This window comes from Pipistrellus kuhlii, unplaced genomic scaffold (genome assembly GCF_014108245.1).
Source record: "Pipistrellus kuhlii isolate mPipKuh1 unplaced genomic scaffold, mPipKuh1.p scaffold_m20_p_52, whole genome shotgun sequence".
In the NCBI taxonomy this organism is placed as follows: Eukaryota; Metazoa; Chordata; class Mammalia; order Chiroptera; family Vespertilionidae; genus Pipistrellus; species Pipistrellus kuhlii.
In genome coordinates this window covers 1,183,244-1,198,266 of record NW_023425554.1, presented here as the reverse complement: position 1 = coordinate 1,198,266, position 15,023 = coordinate 1,183,244, and the positions used below count along the sequence as shown (strand labels likewise).

Genomic DNA, 15,023 nt, shown 5'->3' with positions numbered 1-15,023 from the left:
GGGAATCTGTGGTTTAACAACTCCACCAGGTGATTCTCATCATGAGAGAAGGTTGGGAAACACTGGTTTACACTACCTGGCCTGTTTTTGCCTCAAGCAGAATGTCTGTTCTGACTTCAAACAGAAGTGCAGGATGCTGCTGTTTTGATGGCCAATCTCCTAGCCAGGTCTGGAGGGAGGTCTGCATATCTTACTACAAAGGAATTCTTGGCACTGAGTTACAACTGACTTTTTTTTTTTTTTTTTAACTTTTCCCCCCTGGCCAGGTCTGTCTCCAGAGTCCTTATCTCTTGGGCAGACTGGCCAACTGTCACACCTCTCATTCTCCTTACTCTCAGCCCCTGGCAACCACAAACGCACTCTGTTTCCACAATTTTGGTTTTTTTAGACTGTGCATGTGAGAGAGATTGTACCATAATTGTCTTTCTCTGACTTATGTCACTCAGCATAATCCCATCGAGGCCATCTACATTATCACAAAAGCAGGATTTCCTTTTGATTTTATGGCTGAAAAACATTTGTGCGAGTGCACGTGTGTGTGTGTGTGTGTGTGTGTGTGTGTATGCGCGCGCGCCCCAAATTATCTTTATTCATTCATCCTTTGATCATTGTGGACATTTAGGTTGTTTCCATGTCTTGGCTACAGTGAATAATAAGGGTGCAGATGTCACTATGAAAGAGCGATTTCAGTTCTTTCCTATAAACACCCAAGTAGGATTGCTGGATCATAATGTAGTCATTTTTAATTTTTTTAGGAGCCTCCATACTGGTTTCCATTATGACAGCACCCATTTCCATCCCCTCCCGCAGTGCACGAGGGTTCCCTTTTCCCACTTCCTCACCATCGGGCTATCCATCCAGTTCTGTGCTTGGGGCCAGGCCTAAACAGGTAGTCAGACATCCCTCGATGGGTCCCAGATTGGAGAGAGTGCAGGCTGGGCTGAGGGACAAACCCTACCCCCTCCATGCTCGAATTTTGTGCACCAGGCCTCTAGTATAAAATAATATTGAATGTTAGCTGTAATTAAAAAAATAAAATTAAAATTAAGACATAAACTTAAGAAGAGGCAGGCTTTCTGAGAGGAAAGTAATAATGGCAACATTTATTGAGCATTTACTGTTCACCAAGCACAGGTAGTCAACCCTGAGATACACATTGCTGCCTCTTTGCACAGAGGAAACCAGGGCACAGAAAGAGACTGGCCTTGCCCAGGGCACACAGCAGAGCTGACACTTAAAGCCAAGCAGTCTGACTCTGGAACCCGTACCCTTGGGGGGAGGTTCGGTTTACAACAGTCTGGCTTTGAGCTTCAAGGTCAAAGGATGGCCTGCCCTCACTCCACCCCAAGGAGGGACTTGGAGGTGAAAGGTCAGGGATGAGGGTTTGGGGGCACTCCAAACACTCTTGTGAGAGTGCCTGGTACACAATGGGGCCTCAACCAGTACCTGTTGGACAGGCTGCCTGGGCAACATCAAGGGAAGAGAGGGGCTTCCTAGAGGCAGGGCAGGGGTCACCTGAGAGACACACCTGAGGGTGGGGAGGGGTAGAAGGGGAGAGGCACAGGGTGGGGCTGCTGACAAGGGCAGAAAGAAACTTGAGTCCTGCAGAGGACGCCGGGCCTCCTGCCCTGGGTTCTGGGCCCGCCAGCGAACTGCTTGGGGAGGCATCCGGGACTTGTAGGAATGAATCTGCCTCTATGGGTTCTCCGTGACTAAGAACTTCAACTGTGCCCCTCTTTCTGCCCCTATAAAATCCATAGGTGTCTCTGGGAGAACTCTTCTTCCGCTATCAGCGTGGAGCCCTAGGCAGAGGCAGTCAGGGTCTGGGCTCAGGGACACTTTCGCCCCCACCCTCCCCTCCAGGTATGCCCAGCCCCTGGGTCCCCACAGGCCTCAAAAGCCTCCTAGAGGCTCTCGGAGAAGCTGGGGCAGAAGAGACAGCAGTTTATTGCTGGGAACCTACAAAGGAGGTGGTGTGTGGGGTCACGGGTTGACCCAGCCGGGGTGGCACAGGGTCACTGTGGGTCCGTGCTCAGCGGCTCCACCCGCAGCCACAGGCCGCCCTCCGCGCGCAGGATGAGCTCAGGCTTCCTGCGGGGGTCGTCCTCATCGCACAGGACGCGGAAGCGCAGCAGCGTGAGCGCCAGCACCACCTTCATCTCGGCCATGGCGAACGTCTGCCCGATGCAGTTCCTGTGGGCGAGGGAGAGGGGGGGCTCAGAGGGTGCCCGGGCCCTGGCCCAAGACTCCATCCACGCCTGCAGAGATGGGGAGGGGCTATGTGCCCGGGATGGGGAGGGGCTACTGTGCCCGGGATGGGGAGGGGCTATGTGCCCGGGATGGGGAGGGGCTGCTGTGCCCGGGATGGGGAGGGGCTATGTGCCCGGGATGGGAGGGGCTGCTGTGCCCGGGATGGGGAGGGCCTACAGTGCTGGGAACCGTGCAGGCTGGCAGATCCCCTGGCTCCAGCCCCAAACTCGGAGCAGCACGCAGGCGGAAGCGGCTCTGAGCACATCGGGGTTCCTTCCTTGGATCCACCCAACCCCCCTAACCTCGGGGGAGGGAAGGGAAGGGAAGGAGAGGGAGGCTCTGTCCTTCTTCAGTCTCACTTCCCGCCCTCACTGCCCTCTGATACCTCAGCCCCAGGTCCCTGCCCCATCACCCTCACCTGGGCCCCGCGGAGAAGGGAATGAAAGCCAGCGGTGACCGCTCCTGGATCTTCTCTGGTTCGAAGCGGAAAGGGTTATAGACCTGAGGGCGAGACCAAGACAGGCTGCTGGGTGGGGTCTCCGAAGCCTGCCTTGGAGGGGCAGCCTGATGTATGATGAGGGGGGTGATGTCTGATTTGCCAGGTCAGAACCCTGCTTACCCCCTCCCTCCCAGGTCCCTCCAAGGGAGTGGACAAGGATGAGGGAGGGGGACGCAGCACCTCAGGGTCTGGCCACACAGTTGGGTTGTGATGGGTCCCAAAAATACTGATAAGGCAGGTAACACCTGTGGGAGAGGAGGGGTCAGTCGGGAGGAGGCCCCCTGCCTGAGGGGCCCCTCTTTCTGCGGGGTGGCTCCTCCCCCCGTCACGGCCAGCACCTTTGGGGATGACCCTGCCATCGGGGAGCGCGATGTCCTGGGTGCAGCAGCGGGAGATGACGGTGACCGGGGGGTGCAGGCGCAGGCTCTCCTTGATGCACATGGTCAGGAAGGGCAGCTGGGCCAGGTCGTCCCTAAAAACCCACACAGTTATCCACTCACGGCAAAGCCAGGCACCACCACCACACACACACACACACACACACACACACACACACACACACCACTTCCCAGCTCCATGAGATCGTCTCTCTGTGCAACATAAATTCCAGAGGGATCGAATATCTCCAGACTCAATGGGCTGTGTACATTAGATGTGCACACCTTTCTGTATGTCAATCACACTTCCATAAAGTGGTTTAAAATTAAAAGAAAAGGCCGAAACCGGTTTGGCTCAGTGGTAGAGTGTCCGTCTGCGGACTGAAAGGTCCCAGGTTCGATTCCGGTCAAGGGCATGTACCTGGGTTGCAGGCACATCCCCAGTAGGGGGTGTGCAAGAGGCAGCTGGTCAATGTTTCTCTCTCATTGACGTTTCTAGCTCTCTATATCTCTCCCTTCCTCTCTGTAAAAAATCAATAAAATATTTTTTTTTAAAAAGAAAAGAAAAGAAAATCAGTGTCACAAAACTACTAGGGAAAATTCCAGAAGCTTTTCTGAGCAACACAATAATGCCAACCATAAAAAGGTTTACAAATTTGCATTAAAAAATATTCTTTATGGCAAGAGAGCAAAATCAAAAGGCAAATGAGTAAGAAAGAAAAAAACACACATCCAATATTTTACTTATCACGATACTAGAGATAGTAGCTATTGCAGTTAGGCAAAGGATAAAAGGAGAAGAATATAACTCGAATGTGGGCATAAATGTGCCATTTCTGGCAGATGGTGATTTCATAATTAGAAGACAAGAGAATCCACTGGAAGAGCTAAATTCTTTTTCTTTAATCTCCTTCTTTTTGTGTGATGAATTAAACTTCTAATTGCTGATATAGTTAACTGGTTCATAACTGGAAAACTATAAAACTACCCCTGAAAGAACACACGGGAAATTATTGTGGAAATTACTCCTAGGGTGAGGATTAAGAAGAATGTTTATTTACCTTTTTAAAATATATTTTTATTGCTTTCAGAGAGGAAGGGAAAGGAAGAGATAGAAACATGATGAGAGAGAATCATTGATTGGCTGCCTCCTGCATACCCCCTACTGGGGATCAAGCCTGCAACCAGGGCATGTGCCCTTGACCAGAATCGAATCTGGGACCCTTCAGTCCGCAGGCCGACACTCTATCCACTGAGCCAAACTGGTTAGGGCCTGGCTGTCTCTTTTTACCTAACTGGGCCAGGTCAGTAGATACATGCAAACATTGACTGATCGGCATTCAGGGTCACAGCAGACACGCTCTTTCCGCCCTCAGCCTTGCCCATCTTCCTGTCAACTCCTGCCCCTGGGCTGGGACTGTTCCCCCACCAGCTGGGAACTCCCAGAATGCACCGAGCTGAAGATTGGGGGACAGTGTGGCAGTGTTTGTTGAATCGGGACTGGGTGGGGGGAAGATCCAGGTGTAACTGGACAAGAATTGAGTGGCTTTATGCCTAGATGTTCCCTATGAATCCTGGACTGAACAATACGGAAGAGATTAAGAGGCAAGAGATAAGTAAGTATTCAGGTTGTGAAGATATTTGGGGAAGGAAATGTTATATCAGAGAGGACAGGAAGGGAGTGGACTCAGTGAATATGCCTTTCCACATGGTCACTAACTTTCTCAGCAGCCCAGATCTTTTTTGTCCCAAAAGCCTGTAACTTCTTCCCTGCTATCCAGGCTGGGTACCAGACCCTGCCTCTGGCCTCTGCTTCCGTTCCCACTAAATGGGAGGACACAGTGGCAGAATCCACAAAAAGGTCTTCCCTCTCCCCCACTTTGGGGGCAGAGCCCATCAGAGGGGCTCAGGAAGGGGCATGCATCTACTGACCTGGCCCAGTTAGGTAAAAAGAGACAGCCCGGCCCTAACCTGTTTGACCCGCACTCACCATTCCATCTCTGGAGGCTCACGGTCCCCCAGCAGCTGTCGCACCTCCTGCCGGCAGCGCTCCTGGTATTCCGGGTGCTTCGCGAGGTTGTACAGGACCCAGGAGAGGCCGCTGGCGGTGGTGTCATGGCCTGGGAGGCGGTCAGATGGGCTGGGGTCTCTGGGCTACCGCAGCGCCAGAGGGTGGGCTGTGCCCTCATAGTAAGGCCCTCGGGGAGGGTGGGGAGGATCGGGCAGGGTGGGGTGAACCAGGGCCCACCTGCCAGGTCCCTGGGATAGAGAGATCCCTCCCCCGCTGGAATCCCACACCAGGACCCTTACCCTCAAACATGAAGGTGTCAGCCTCAGCTCGGATGTCCTCATCCGACAGCCCCTTCCCATCTTCATCCTGGAGAGAAAGCAGGACTCCCCAAATCACACCGGCTCTGATGGCCCCTGAGGCAAACTCTGAGGTTCCATCGTCCATTCAGAAGCTGAAGCCCACACTGCACTCCTAGGCCTCCTTCCTCACCAGCACCAGGAGGCCTCGACCCACAGGCCTCCTCCTGGCCTCACTGCCTCCTGGTGGAGAGGGCTTGCTGGTTTTAAAAACGTTACTGGCAACCTGGGTCACAGATGATTGAATTGCCGTGGAATTAGAAAGTGAGCATTGCTCCAGAGCCAGTGGCTCACATTCTAGGATGGTCAATCCAGAGGCTCTACCTTGCCTGGACATGAGGAATGAGTTATAAATCTATAGAACCTTCTCAAAGGATTTGTTTATGCTCCAAAACCACAACAATCCCCTCTTCCTCCTCCTCCTCTTCCTTTTTCTCCTTCTCCTTCTCCTTCCCCTCTCTTTTCCTCCCCCCACCTACTGAAGAAAGGGCAGATGTGCCAGCTGTCCCATGTAAGTTCTAAGATTCAAAAGATATAGTACCTTTCCTGTGATGCAAGCATGGTAGACATATCGTGTAGCCCTCAGAAGAATGTGGGAGTGGGGAACCAGGGCTGTAGTTCTGATCTGGCTACTATTACTGCTATAAGTAATAATGGGCTGCTCTGATCCACAGTCTGGTATCCTAGCTAATAAAAGAGTAATATGCAAATTGACCATCACTCCAACACACAAGATGGTTGCCCCCATGTGGACACAAGATGGCCAGCAGTGGAGGACAGTTAAGGGTGACCAGGCCAACAGAGGAGGGAAGTTGGGGGTGACCAGGCCTGCAGGGAAGGGCAGTTGCGGGGGGGGGGGGGGGGACCCCGCGGGGAACCTACGCCTGCGGCGGGGGGGGGGGGGGGGGGCAATTAGTGGTGACTAGGCCTGCAGGGGAGGGCAGTTAGGGTGACCAGGCCTGAAGGAGAGGGCAATTAGGGGCAAACAGGCTGGCAGGGGAGTGTTTAGGGGGTGATCAGGCTGGCAGGCAGAAGCGGTTAGGGGAAATCAGGAATGCAGGCAGGTGAGCAGTAGGGAGCCAGCAGTTCTGGATTGTGAGAGGGATTGGGATTTGGCCGAAACGGGCAGTTGGACATCCCTCAAGGGGTCCCAGATTGGAGAGGGTGCAGGCTGGGCTAAGGGACACACCCCCGTGCATGAATTTTGTGCACCGTCTCATAGTGTGTGTGTGTGTGTGTGTGTGTGTGTGTGTGTGTGTTAAACTAACTTATTAGAAGTATTATAGAATAAAACCACAGTTTCAAACTTAGCAATCCCCTACAGGCTGCACTGCACACAGTCTTCTCTAAAACGTATCCCTGACTATCCCTCCCTTCCTCAAGCACCCTCCATGGCTCCCCTGTGCCCCCTGCATCAAATCCCAGCTCTTCAATTTGACATTGGAAATCGAGGTCCGTTCTTCCTTTTCCATTCCGATGCCCAAAAAGCCCACCTTGGTCAGCAGGAGCACATCAATGAAGTCCAAAGTCTTGGCCTTGGCCTTGGCCCTCAGGAAGTCCTCCACACCCTGATCGGGGAGGGTGCGGCGCCGCTCCCGGATGACAGCATCCGTGAAGTCGTGCACCAGGCGGCAGGCCCGGCGGAAGCGCTGTCCATCGGGGGTGAGGTAGTACAGGAAGTCATAGTACAAGAGGAGCTGATGGTGCCGTTTGGTCACAAGGGCACTGAGCTCCAAGATGGCGGCAATATATTCGCTGGGCCTCCTGTAGGATGAGGGGAGGGAAGGAAGCCACGACTTGGTTCACTTATAGCCTGAGGTGGTCCCCCTACCAGAAGCCAGGAGCTACCTCCCAGTAGGAAACAACTGAGAAGCCAGGATCAGACAGCCCTGCAGATACATGGTGAGATGACCCAGAAACATGACTTTCCCTGAGCAGCCTCCATGCCCCAGGCACCCGGAGCCACGCATAGACATCATGCTCCTCTCTTCTCTCTCCTCCCCAGTACCTGCCCTTCCCCTTCCCTGAACATCCCACGCAGCTCAAACTTCATCCTCTCCTAACTGGCCAATGGGCCCCGCCCCCTCCCTAGTCTCCTTGCATCTAAGTCAACACCATCCAATTGGTCTTCCCTAGAGTGAGATGTCCAAGCTTAGCGTGGGTCACAACACGCGTCAGCTCAGATGCCGTCCATGGCTCCCGGGAAGCCTCAGGATAAGGATCACACCCCACTTCCTGACTTATGAATGGCCCAGAGATCTCACCCCTGCTAAGCCCTCTCACTTCACTTCTCCTCACTGTTTCACCCACGCAGCTCATTCCAGCCTCCTGGCCTTTAGCGAACGAGTCTATCTACCTGAAGGGATGGCTCTTTCTCATTTCCCTCTCCCTTGTCCTTCAATGTCCAGCCCTGACCCACCTCCTCCAGGAAGGCCCTTAGGATTGCCCTGCTCAGTATCCCCCTCTACCTACTCCCTTAGGCCCGTAGCTCATGCTCCCAGGCTCTGGGAAGAGACTCACTCCTGGCAATTGCTGTCAAAACTGAAGACACATTTCTGCAGACTGTCCAGGGTCATGAGGCTGATGTGCTCAAACATGTCCAGGCGGGTGCTGCCCTCGGAGGCCAGGCGCTTCCACTTGGCCTGGACAGGGAAAGGGATCGAGCTGGGGCTCCCCTGAGCCCTTCCCCAACCCCAACCACCTGGATGGAGCCCCCAGACCCTGCCTGTTGGCCCTCTGCCCCAGGCACCCATCCCCGAGGAGGACCAGACTTGAGTGGGAATATAAGCTATTACTCTTGGGGCAGGAAGAGCCCGTGGCTGGGAGGCAGGAGACCTGGGTCCAAGGTTCACACCCTCTACAATGTGGTTTTTCAACAACTACCTTTAGGAATTGGAACCTATTGCACCACCATTTAGTTCTGTGTGGCCTTTTGACTTGCGTTGGCCAATAGACTGTGGTGAGAATGAGGAGGTGCTGATCCTAATCCAGGATCTCAAGAGGGATTGCAGCCACCTCTCAATCTCTTGGAACCCTGACTCTGCAATGTGAACAGCCTGAGATGCCCAGGAAGGAGAGAGAGAGAAAGAGAATCCCATGAAACCAAGGCTAGTTGTCCCAGCTGAGAACTTCCTAAATCAGCATGCAGCCATTCGAGGCCCATTATCATGAAAGGACTGAGCCCAGAGCAGCAGAGCTGCCCCCAGCTGGCCACAGGTAATGAGTAACCACAGCCACACCCAGAAGACCCCTCCAATGGGCTCACAGGCTTGTTGGCCAATTCAACCCTTATTGTTTTGAAGTGGTTTGTTACTCAACAATAATTAGTGTGCAATAGTCATCATTCTCATCCATCCAGTCTCAGAACGCCAAGGCTTCTGTGGGGGAAACATATAAACTAATGCCTTCTGAACACCTACTATGGATCAGGGACATGGCTCCGTCATATCATCATCCCACTACAAAATTATTCCCATTTTACAGATGAGGAAACTGAGGTTCAGGAAGGAAAAGCAATGGCCCGAAATCTACCCAGCAGAGTCAGAATGCCAGTCAAGATGCCTCTGAGCCCCCAGTACCCCCAGGGCTCCAATGAGATCCTGACTGAGTTCAAGAGGCTCACATGCATGATATTCACGCTGTCGTTGAAGATCTTCATGTAGGGCTTCAGGATGTTGAAGTGGAAGGCGGGGGTCAGCAGGCGGCGGTGGTGGCTCCACTTGTCACCAGCACTCAGCAGAAGCCCATCCCCTGGGAGAGGCAGCCATGGGGAGTGGGCAAGGTAGGACCTTCTCCTGGTCCCCCAAGGCTGTCCCCAACCTGCTCCACCCTGTTACTCACCCAGCCAGGGCTTCAGAGAGCTGTAGAAGAGCATGTCCTTGGGGGCGATGGCAGCTGACATGAAAGAGAACCATCAGGACCATGGAGGGGAGGGGGAGAGGAAAGGGGGCTCCCAGCCAGGGGTCTGCATTCCCCCTCCAAACCCAGCATAGCAGAAATGGGACAAAGGCAGTGGAAATGGCGAGAAGTGGGGAGGCGAGGGGACACCAGACCAGGCTGTAACACAGAGCAGAGCAAAGGCAGAGCCCAAAGACACACTCCTACATTGCTTAGACACCTCTTAACATGGCACAACATGTTTTAGCATGCCTTGACGTGGCTCCTACATGGACCAACATGCTGTACACACCCAAGCACAGCACAACACTCTACAAGATGCCTTTACATGGGCCTCAGACCACCCCATCTTCCCCAGCACTCTCTGACATCTGCTGGGACATCTGACATGGCCCCAACATGTTTTAACATGTCCTGACCTGGCTCAAACAAACATGACAGACCCTGACATGATGCAACATACTCTGACATGGAATCAAAGACAATCAGACATCTCCAGATAGTATTTAAATACGTTCCCATTAATGTCACAGATGTGAACCAGGTGTGACCCAGGCATACGCTGGGACCTGCCTTCACCAGACTCACATAAGGTCTCAGACATTTCTTAGCGGGACCCTGGGTCTCAGACACCAGACAGATCCAGAGCATGGCCCAGACATGATCAGCAGCAAACCAGACAATCTCAAATGGCGTCTCAGACAAGCACCACCAGACAGTCCTCAACACGCCTCAGAGGCATTGGCCAAGCTGAGCCCCAGACATGACTGAGGCCAGCTCCCTTTGACCCCAGGTATAACATTTATGAGCTGTCACTAGGACACACGTGGAAACATAAATGTGACCAGGGACGGCCATTCGGAACATGTCACCCAGGGGTGAACAGACATGACTAGAGGTGGGGCAGGTGGGGGTCCAGGTGAAGCGGAGGCAGTGGTTTCTCCACCACAGCCCCTCCTGTCAGCACCTGGGGCACCTGTCCAGCAGGAGGCAGCACGAAGACCTCAGCGAGGAGCAAGCTGTGGCCAGGGGGGTGTCTACCTGAGGCAAAGAGCACGGGTTTGATGTAGGTGGGGTGGAAGATGCGAATGACCGCGTACGAGGGCCCCACCCACCAGCAGCACACATCCCCAAAGGTGCTCGCCAGGCCCTGTTCGTACAGCAGACCTTCCTCCGAGCTCCGAATCTGGAGAGGAACAAAGAGGACCCTGTTCGCGCTGTGAAGGTGGCCAAGAGAAGACTCTGATCCAGGAGGTCCTCCTCCTCCTGGGGCCCCTCCCTGTTCCCTCAATGCTCAGCACTGGAGGTCTTTTCTCACTTGGATTCCAGGCACCACGTTCACCTGGCTTCTCTTCTGTCCATTTTCTACATAAGGAAACGGAGGCTCTGAAGAGCAAATGTCACCTATTCGTGGTCTCCCAGACAGTAGGTGGGAAGCCTGAGACCTGAGCCCAGGCCTGTCTGAATCCAGGACCTGCGTCCTTAACTACTGAACTTTGTTGAACTCCAAAAACAATGACTCTGAGAACCCTATGCCTGCCATGATGGGGCATGAGAGTGGCAGTGACTGAGTGGGGAACTGTCCCTGTCCATCGGGGGTGAGGTAGGACAGGAAGTCGAGGTAGCCAGGGAGATTAGAGTGAATCCTGCAGCTTTTCCTGGAACTGTTGGGAATACGCTCACTTTTCCACGGGGGGGTTGGACTTCTGGGATTCATCTTAACCAGCATGAGAGTGAAGGGCTCACAGAGGAAAACAGAACCAAAAAAGTGAAGACAGATTCCTGAGGACCTTCTTGGGCACCTGGATCCAGCTGTGCCTGAAGGCAACATCCGTGGACGGGACCATCCATGGAGTCCCTTCCTTGGCTTAGACCACACAGGGTTGAGTTTCCACCACTCAGAGCTGCAAGAGACCTCAGCGGGTCAACGAGAACCAGGGTCACCAGAATGCTGGTGTCAGAGCCCGGCCCTCTGACACATCCTGCCTTGTCCCCGGCCCGGCCTCTGCTCTCTGGTGGTGAGAAGAGTGGAGGAACACAAAGGACAAGACCCAGGCGGGGATGGGCTCTCCTTGGGGCTATTCCTGGAGGAGCTGGAGGATGGGGTAGAAGGAACAGACCCACCAGCGGTGGGCACCGCAGAAATCGCAAGCCCTCGTTGCTCTGGGCCTGGAGGGAGAGGCGCGGGGGCAGGCCTGGGATGCTAGCAGTGCGCACTGCATTGCTCTGCCCTCTGCTTTGAAAACATCCTCCTCCTAGTTCCAGACCCAGTTCCAGCAGCTCCTCCTCCAGGAGAGACCCTGCTTGTCTCCTGGGCTGTCTTATCCTGCCTCTGGCCAATCCGGACCACACCAGGTCAAGGGTCGGGGGTCCCTCATCCTGATTCGGCTCCTCAAGACCGGGAGCTCCTGCTCCAGACAGAACCTTGGAGGGAAGCCTCTCGGGGCGCAGGGGTGCCCAGGACACCAGGTCAGAAGCAGATGGCATGACGGGGAGGGGGTGGTGAGATGCAGGTTTGAATACGTGGGGAAAAGGAGGAAGATGCTGAGAGGAAGGAGGGGGAGAGGGCCAAGTCCTGCAGCAGCCGCAGTGAAGCGTGGCAGGGAGGGGCGGGAAGCCCCCGCTGTGCCAGGGCACCCACCACCAGCAGCTCAGTGTGGGTACCTGAGGCGTTGGTGAGAGCCCGGACCATGTCAGGGTGGCACAGAATGACGAGGGGGATGGCGGGGCCCTGCCAGCTCAAAAATCCCTGAGGGTAGGTGGCCACCAGCTGAGTTATGTCCTTCATGCCCTGCTCTGTGGGGAGGACCTGAAAGCAAGGCAGGATGGTCACGCCTCAAAGGAGCCACAGCAGGCGCCCCTGCAGCCTCTGCAATGGAGAGTGTGTCCGGGTTTTGCCTGGATGGGATAACCTGCTTCCTTCTGCTCCTCCCCCCTCATGGCTCCTTCCCCCTGAATGTGGGTTCTGGAGGCCTTCCCAGCCGTCAGGGTGCACCCGGGGCACAGGGAGAGGACAGGTCCTCTCCCACCAGATTCCCAGGGGCAGGTGTGAACTCTGCTCATCAATCAGGAGGGCGTTTCCCACCTTTCAGCCCCTTCTGCCAGCCAGGCTCCGTGTATAATGCATCCTGCCTCATCTACCTATCTACCATCTACCTATCTATCAATCATGTATCTATTATCTATCATCTATCTATCTATCTATCTATCTGTCATCTATCTATTATCATCTCTCTATCATCTATCATCTCTCTATTATCGATCTATCATCTATCTGTCATCTATCTATCTATCATCTATCTAGCTTTTATCTAACATAGTGCATCAAGTCTGTCAGTTTGTGCATCTACCTATCTATCTACCTAATAGTGGATTCTGTCTGTCTATCTATCACCTATTATCTACCTACCTGTCATAGTTCGTCCTGTCTATCTATCTCTCTTCTACCTATGGCCCTGCCCATCAATCATGCTATTTACAAATGAAGAAACGGAGGCCACACACCCCCAAAAGGGAAGGAGGGCAGGTCCCCTTCTGGTGATCCCCTCAGTCCCTCAGGATGCCCCATCCAAGCCTGACAGCCGAACTGGTTTGGCTCAGTGGATAGAGTATTAGCCTTCAGACTGAAAGGTCCCGGGTTTGGTTCTGTCAGGGGCATGTGCCTTGATTGTGGGCACATCCCAGTGGGGAGTGTGCAGGAGGCAGCTGATGGATGTTTCTCTCTCATCGATGTTTCTAACTCTCTATCCTCTTTGTAAAAAAAATCAATAAAATATATTTTTTTAAAAAACAAAAATAAAAATAAAGCCTGACAAATCCCCCAGGTGCCCCAGACAGGTGAGCATACCTGTTTTCACCCGAGTGACCTGCCCCCTGACCCCCAAGGACCCAGAGGGCAGGACTCATGATGAGCTTGGTCCATAAGGGAGAGTGACTCAGCTGAGGTCACACAGCAAGAGGGGCTGGAGGAGACAGAGCAGGGAGGCCAGCGCCCACAGCTGAGCTGCCGAGGGGGAGGTGGAACGGCGGTAACTTCCATCCCAAGACCCAGAATCTCAGGCTGAGCTTGGGAATGTCCTCGGGTGAAGTTGGCCACAGTGAGCGGCAAAATCACAGGCTGTCCTTCCCCAGGCTAGTTCTCATTCCAGGCAGGATAGGAAAGCTGCAGGGCCGTGGGGAGCTGGATATCCATCCCTTTGGCCTTGACTGAAGCGGGGAGGGGTGACGGCAAATTCACCACTTCGGGACTCAAACATTGTGCACCAGCCCCGGGCTGTGAGCTGCAGGCAGACTGCCTGCTCCCCGTCAAGCTGGAGACCCAGATAAGAAGTAATCAGACAATTAAACTGTACAATTAAAAAGAAGCAGGACCAAGCCAAAGGTCAAAGTCTGGGGTGTGGGAGGAGTTTAAGAAGGCTTCCAAAAAGAGAAATGAGTGGCCAACTTTAGCCAGGTTGGGCAACAGGCCCCTTGAGACATCTTGGGAGAGAAGAGGAAGGTGAGGGGACGGTAAGCCAGGACGGGGAGGAGACGGGGAGCTGTGCCCCTGTGGGTGGGGGTGAGCAGACAGACAGGGAGCAAACCCTGGACAGTGCCCCTGCCGTGTCTGAAGGCTCGCTGTGGACACCGGGAGTCCTGGGGGGCCTAGCTCTGTGCAGCCCACCCTGGTACCCCCTCAGAGGTGCACTAATGTGGGGGAGGCAGACGGAAATGGACCCAAAGCAGGGAGAGGGCAAGGATGTGGAGAAGGCCTGGGATGGTAGAGTGGAGGAATGAGTGAGAAAAGAGGGGGTCCCTTTAACCCCCCTCACTTCTCTGCTGTCCTAGACCCTAGCCCAACCCCTAAGCCCCATTGCCAGTCCCTTGGGGAGTCCATCTACCCTAATACCCAAGACCCACTTGGCTGCCCACACTCACCATGCCCAGGTGACCCCAAAACCAGCTCCGCATTGGGGGCTGTGGGAAACATCGGAGGCGAAGAGAGGTGTCATAGACGGCGAAGATCCAGGCCAGGAAGCGGACCAGGAACCAGGAGGCTCCCAGCAGCAGCAGGAGTAGCCACGGGGAGGCTGCCAGTGGCCCCAGTCCCAGCCAGGACAGGCTCAGCTGCAGCATCTTGCAGGGCAGGCAGAGGGTGAGCTCCTGAGGCCTAGGACGTGGACCGGGAACCGTAATGAGGAAGCTCAGGGGCAGAGGCCCGCCTACAGAGGGAGAGGGGGTGTGGAACAGGGTCAGGGAGGACCAGGTGCATGCTGGGGACAGGACAGGGAGGGCTCAGGGATGGGTGGATGGGGGCTCGGGAGGGAAGGGACACCCAGGGAAATACAGAGGAAGAGCCAGAGAGGGGGAGAGAGAGAGAGACAGACAAAAAGAGGGAAACAGAGTTAAATTACCCACTGTTATCCACCCAACTCCCAGGCCAGCTCTGCCTGGAGCAACACCTCTCCCCACCCTGGACCAGGACCCTCAGCTCACACACACACACACACACACACACACACACACACAAACACCCGAGACTGGAGCAGCTAGTTCCACACAACCTCCTCTCCCCTCCTCTGGGAAGTCTTTTGACCCCGTGTCTGACCTGGGGGAGGCCAGGAGAGGCTGGGCCAAACCAGCCAATCCCCAAG

The 15,023-nt window shown here is 54.5% G+C and overlaps 1 protein-coding gene across 4 annotated transcripts; it reads right to left on the bottom strand.

Annotated features, from left to right (window-relative positions):
• Nucleotides 1-1,083: 1,083 nt before the first annotated feature.
• LOC118706555 (cytochrome P450 4F3) lies at nucleotides 1,084-14,948 on the bottom strand. 4 transcript variants are annotated; one of them, XM_045573591.1, is made up of 13 exons: nucleotides 14,902-14,948; nucleotides 14,308-14,505; nucleotides 12,055-12,199; nucleotides 9,334-9,387; nucleotides 9,116-9,243; nucleotides 8,014-8,135; nucleotides 6,987-7,257; nucleotides 5,437-5,503; nucleotides 5,117-5,246; nucleotides 3,088-3,221; nucleotides 2,930-2,994; nucleotides 2,669-2,751; nucleotides 1,084-2,193 (listed from the first exon to the last, which is right to left on the bottom strand). In XM_045573591.1, exons 2-13 carry the CDS (start codon nucleotides 14,503-14,505, stop codon nucleotides 2,016-2,018), a joined length of 1,575 nt encoding a protein of 524 aa, XP_045429547.1. In that variant the 5' UTR covers nucleotides 14,902-14,948; the 3' UTR covers nucleotides 1,084-2,015. The 4 variants fall into 4 exon arrangements, with proteins under 4 accessions (XP_045429547.1, XP_036271869.1, XP_036271870.1 ...); XM_036415976.2 differs by lacking the exons at nucleotides 12,055-12,199; nucleotides 14,902-14,948 and adding an exon at nucleotides 10,432-10,576; XM_036415977.2 differs by lacking the exons at nucleotides 12,055-12,199; nucleotides 14,308-14,505; nucleotides 14,902-14,948 and adding exons at nucleotides 10,432-10,576; nucleotides 11,114-11,409.
• Between the last annotated feature and the right edge of the window lie 75 nt (nucleotides 14,949-15,023).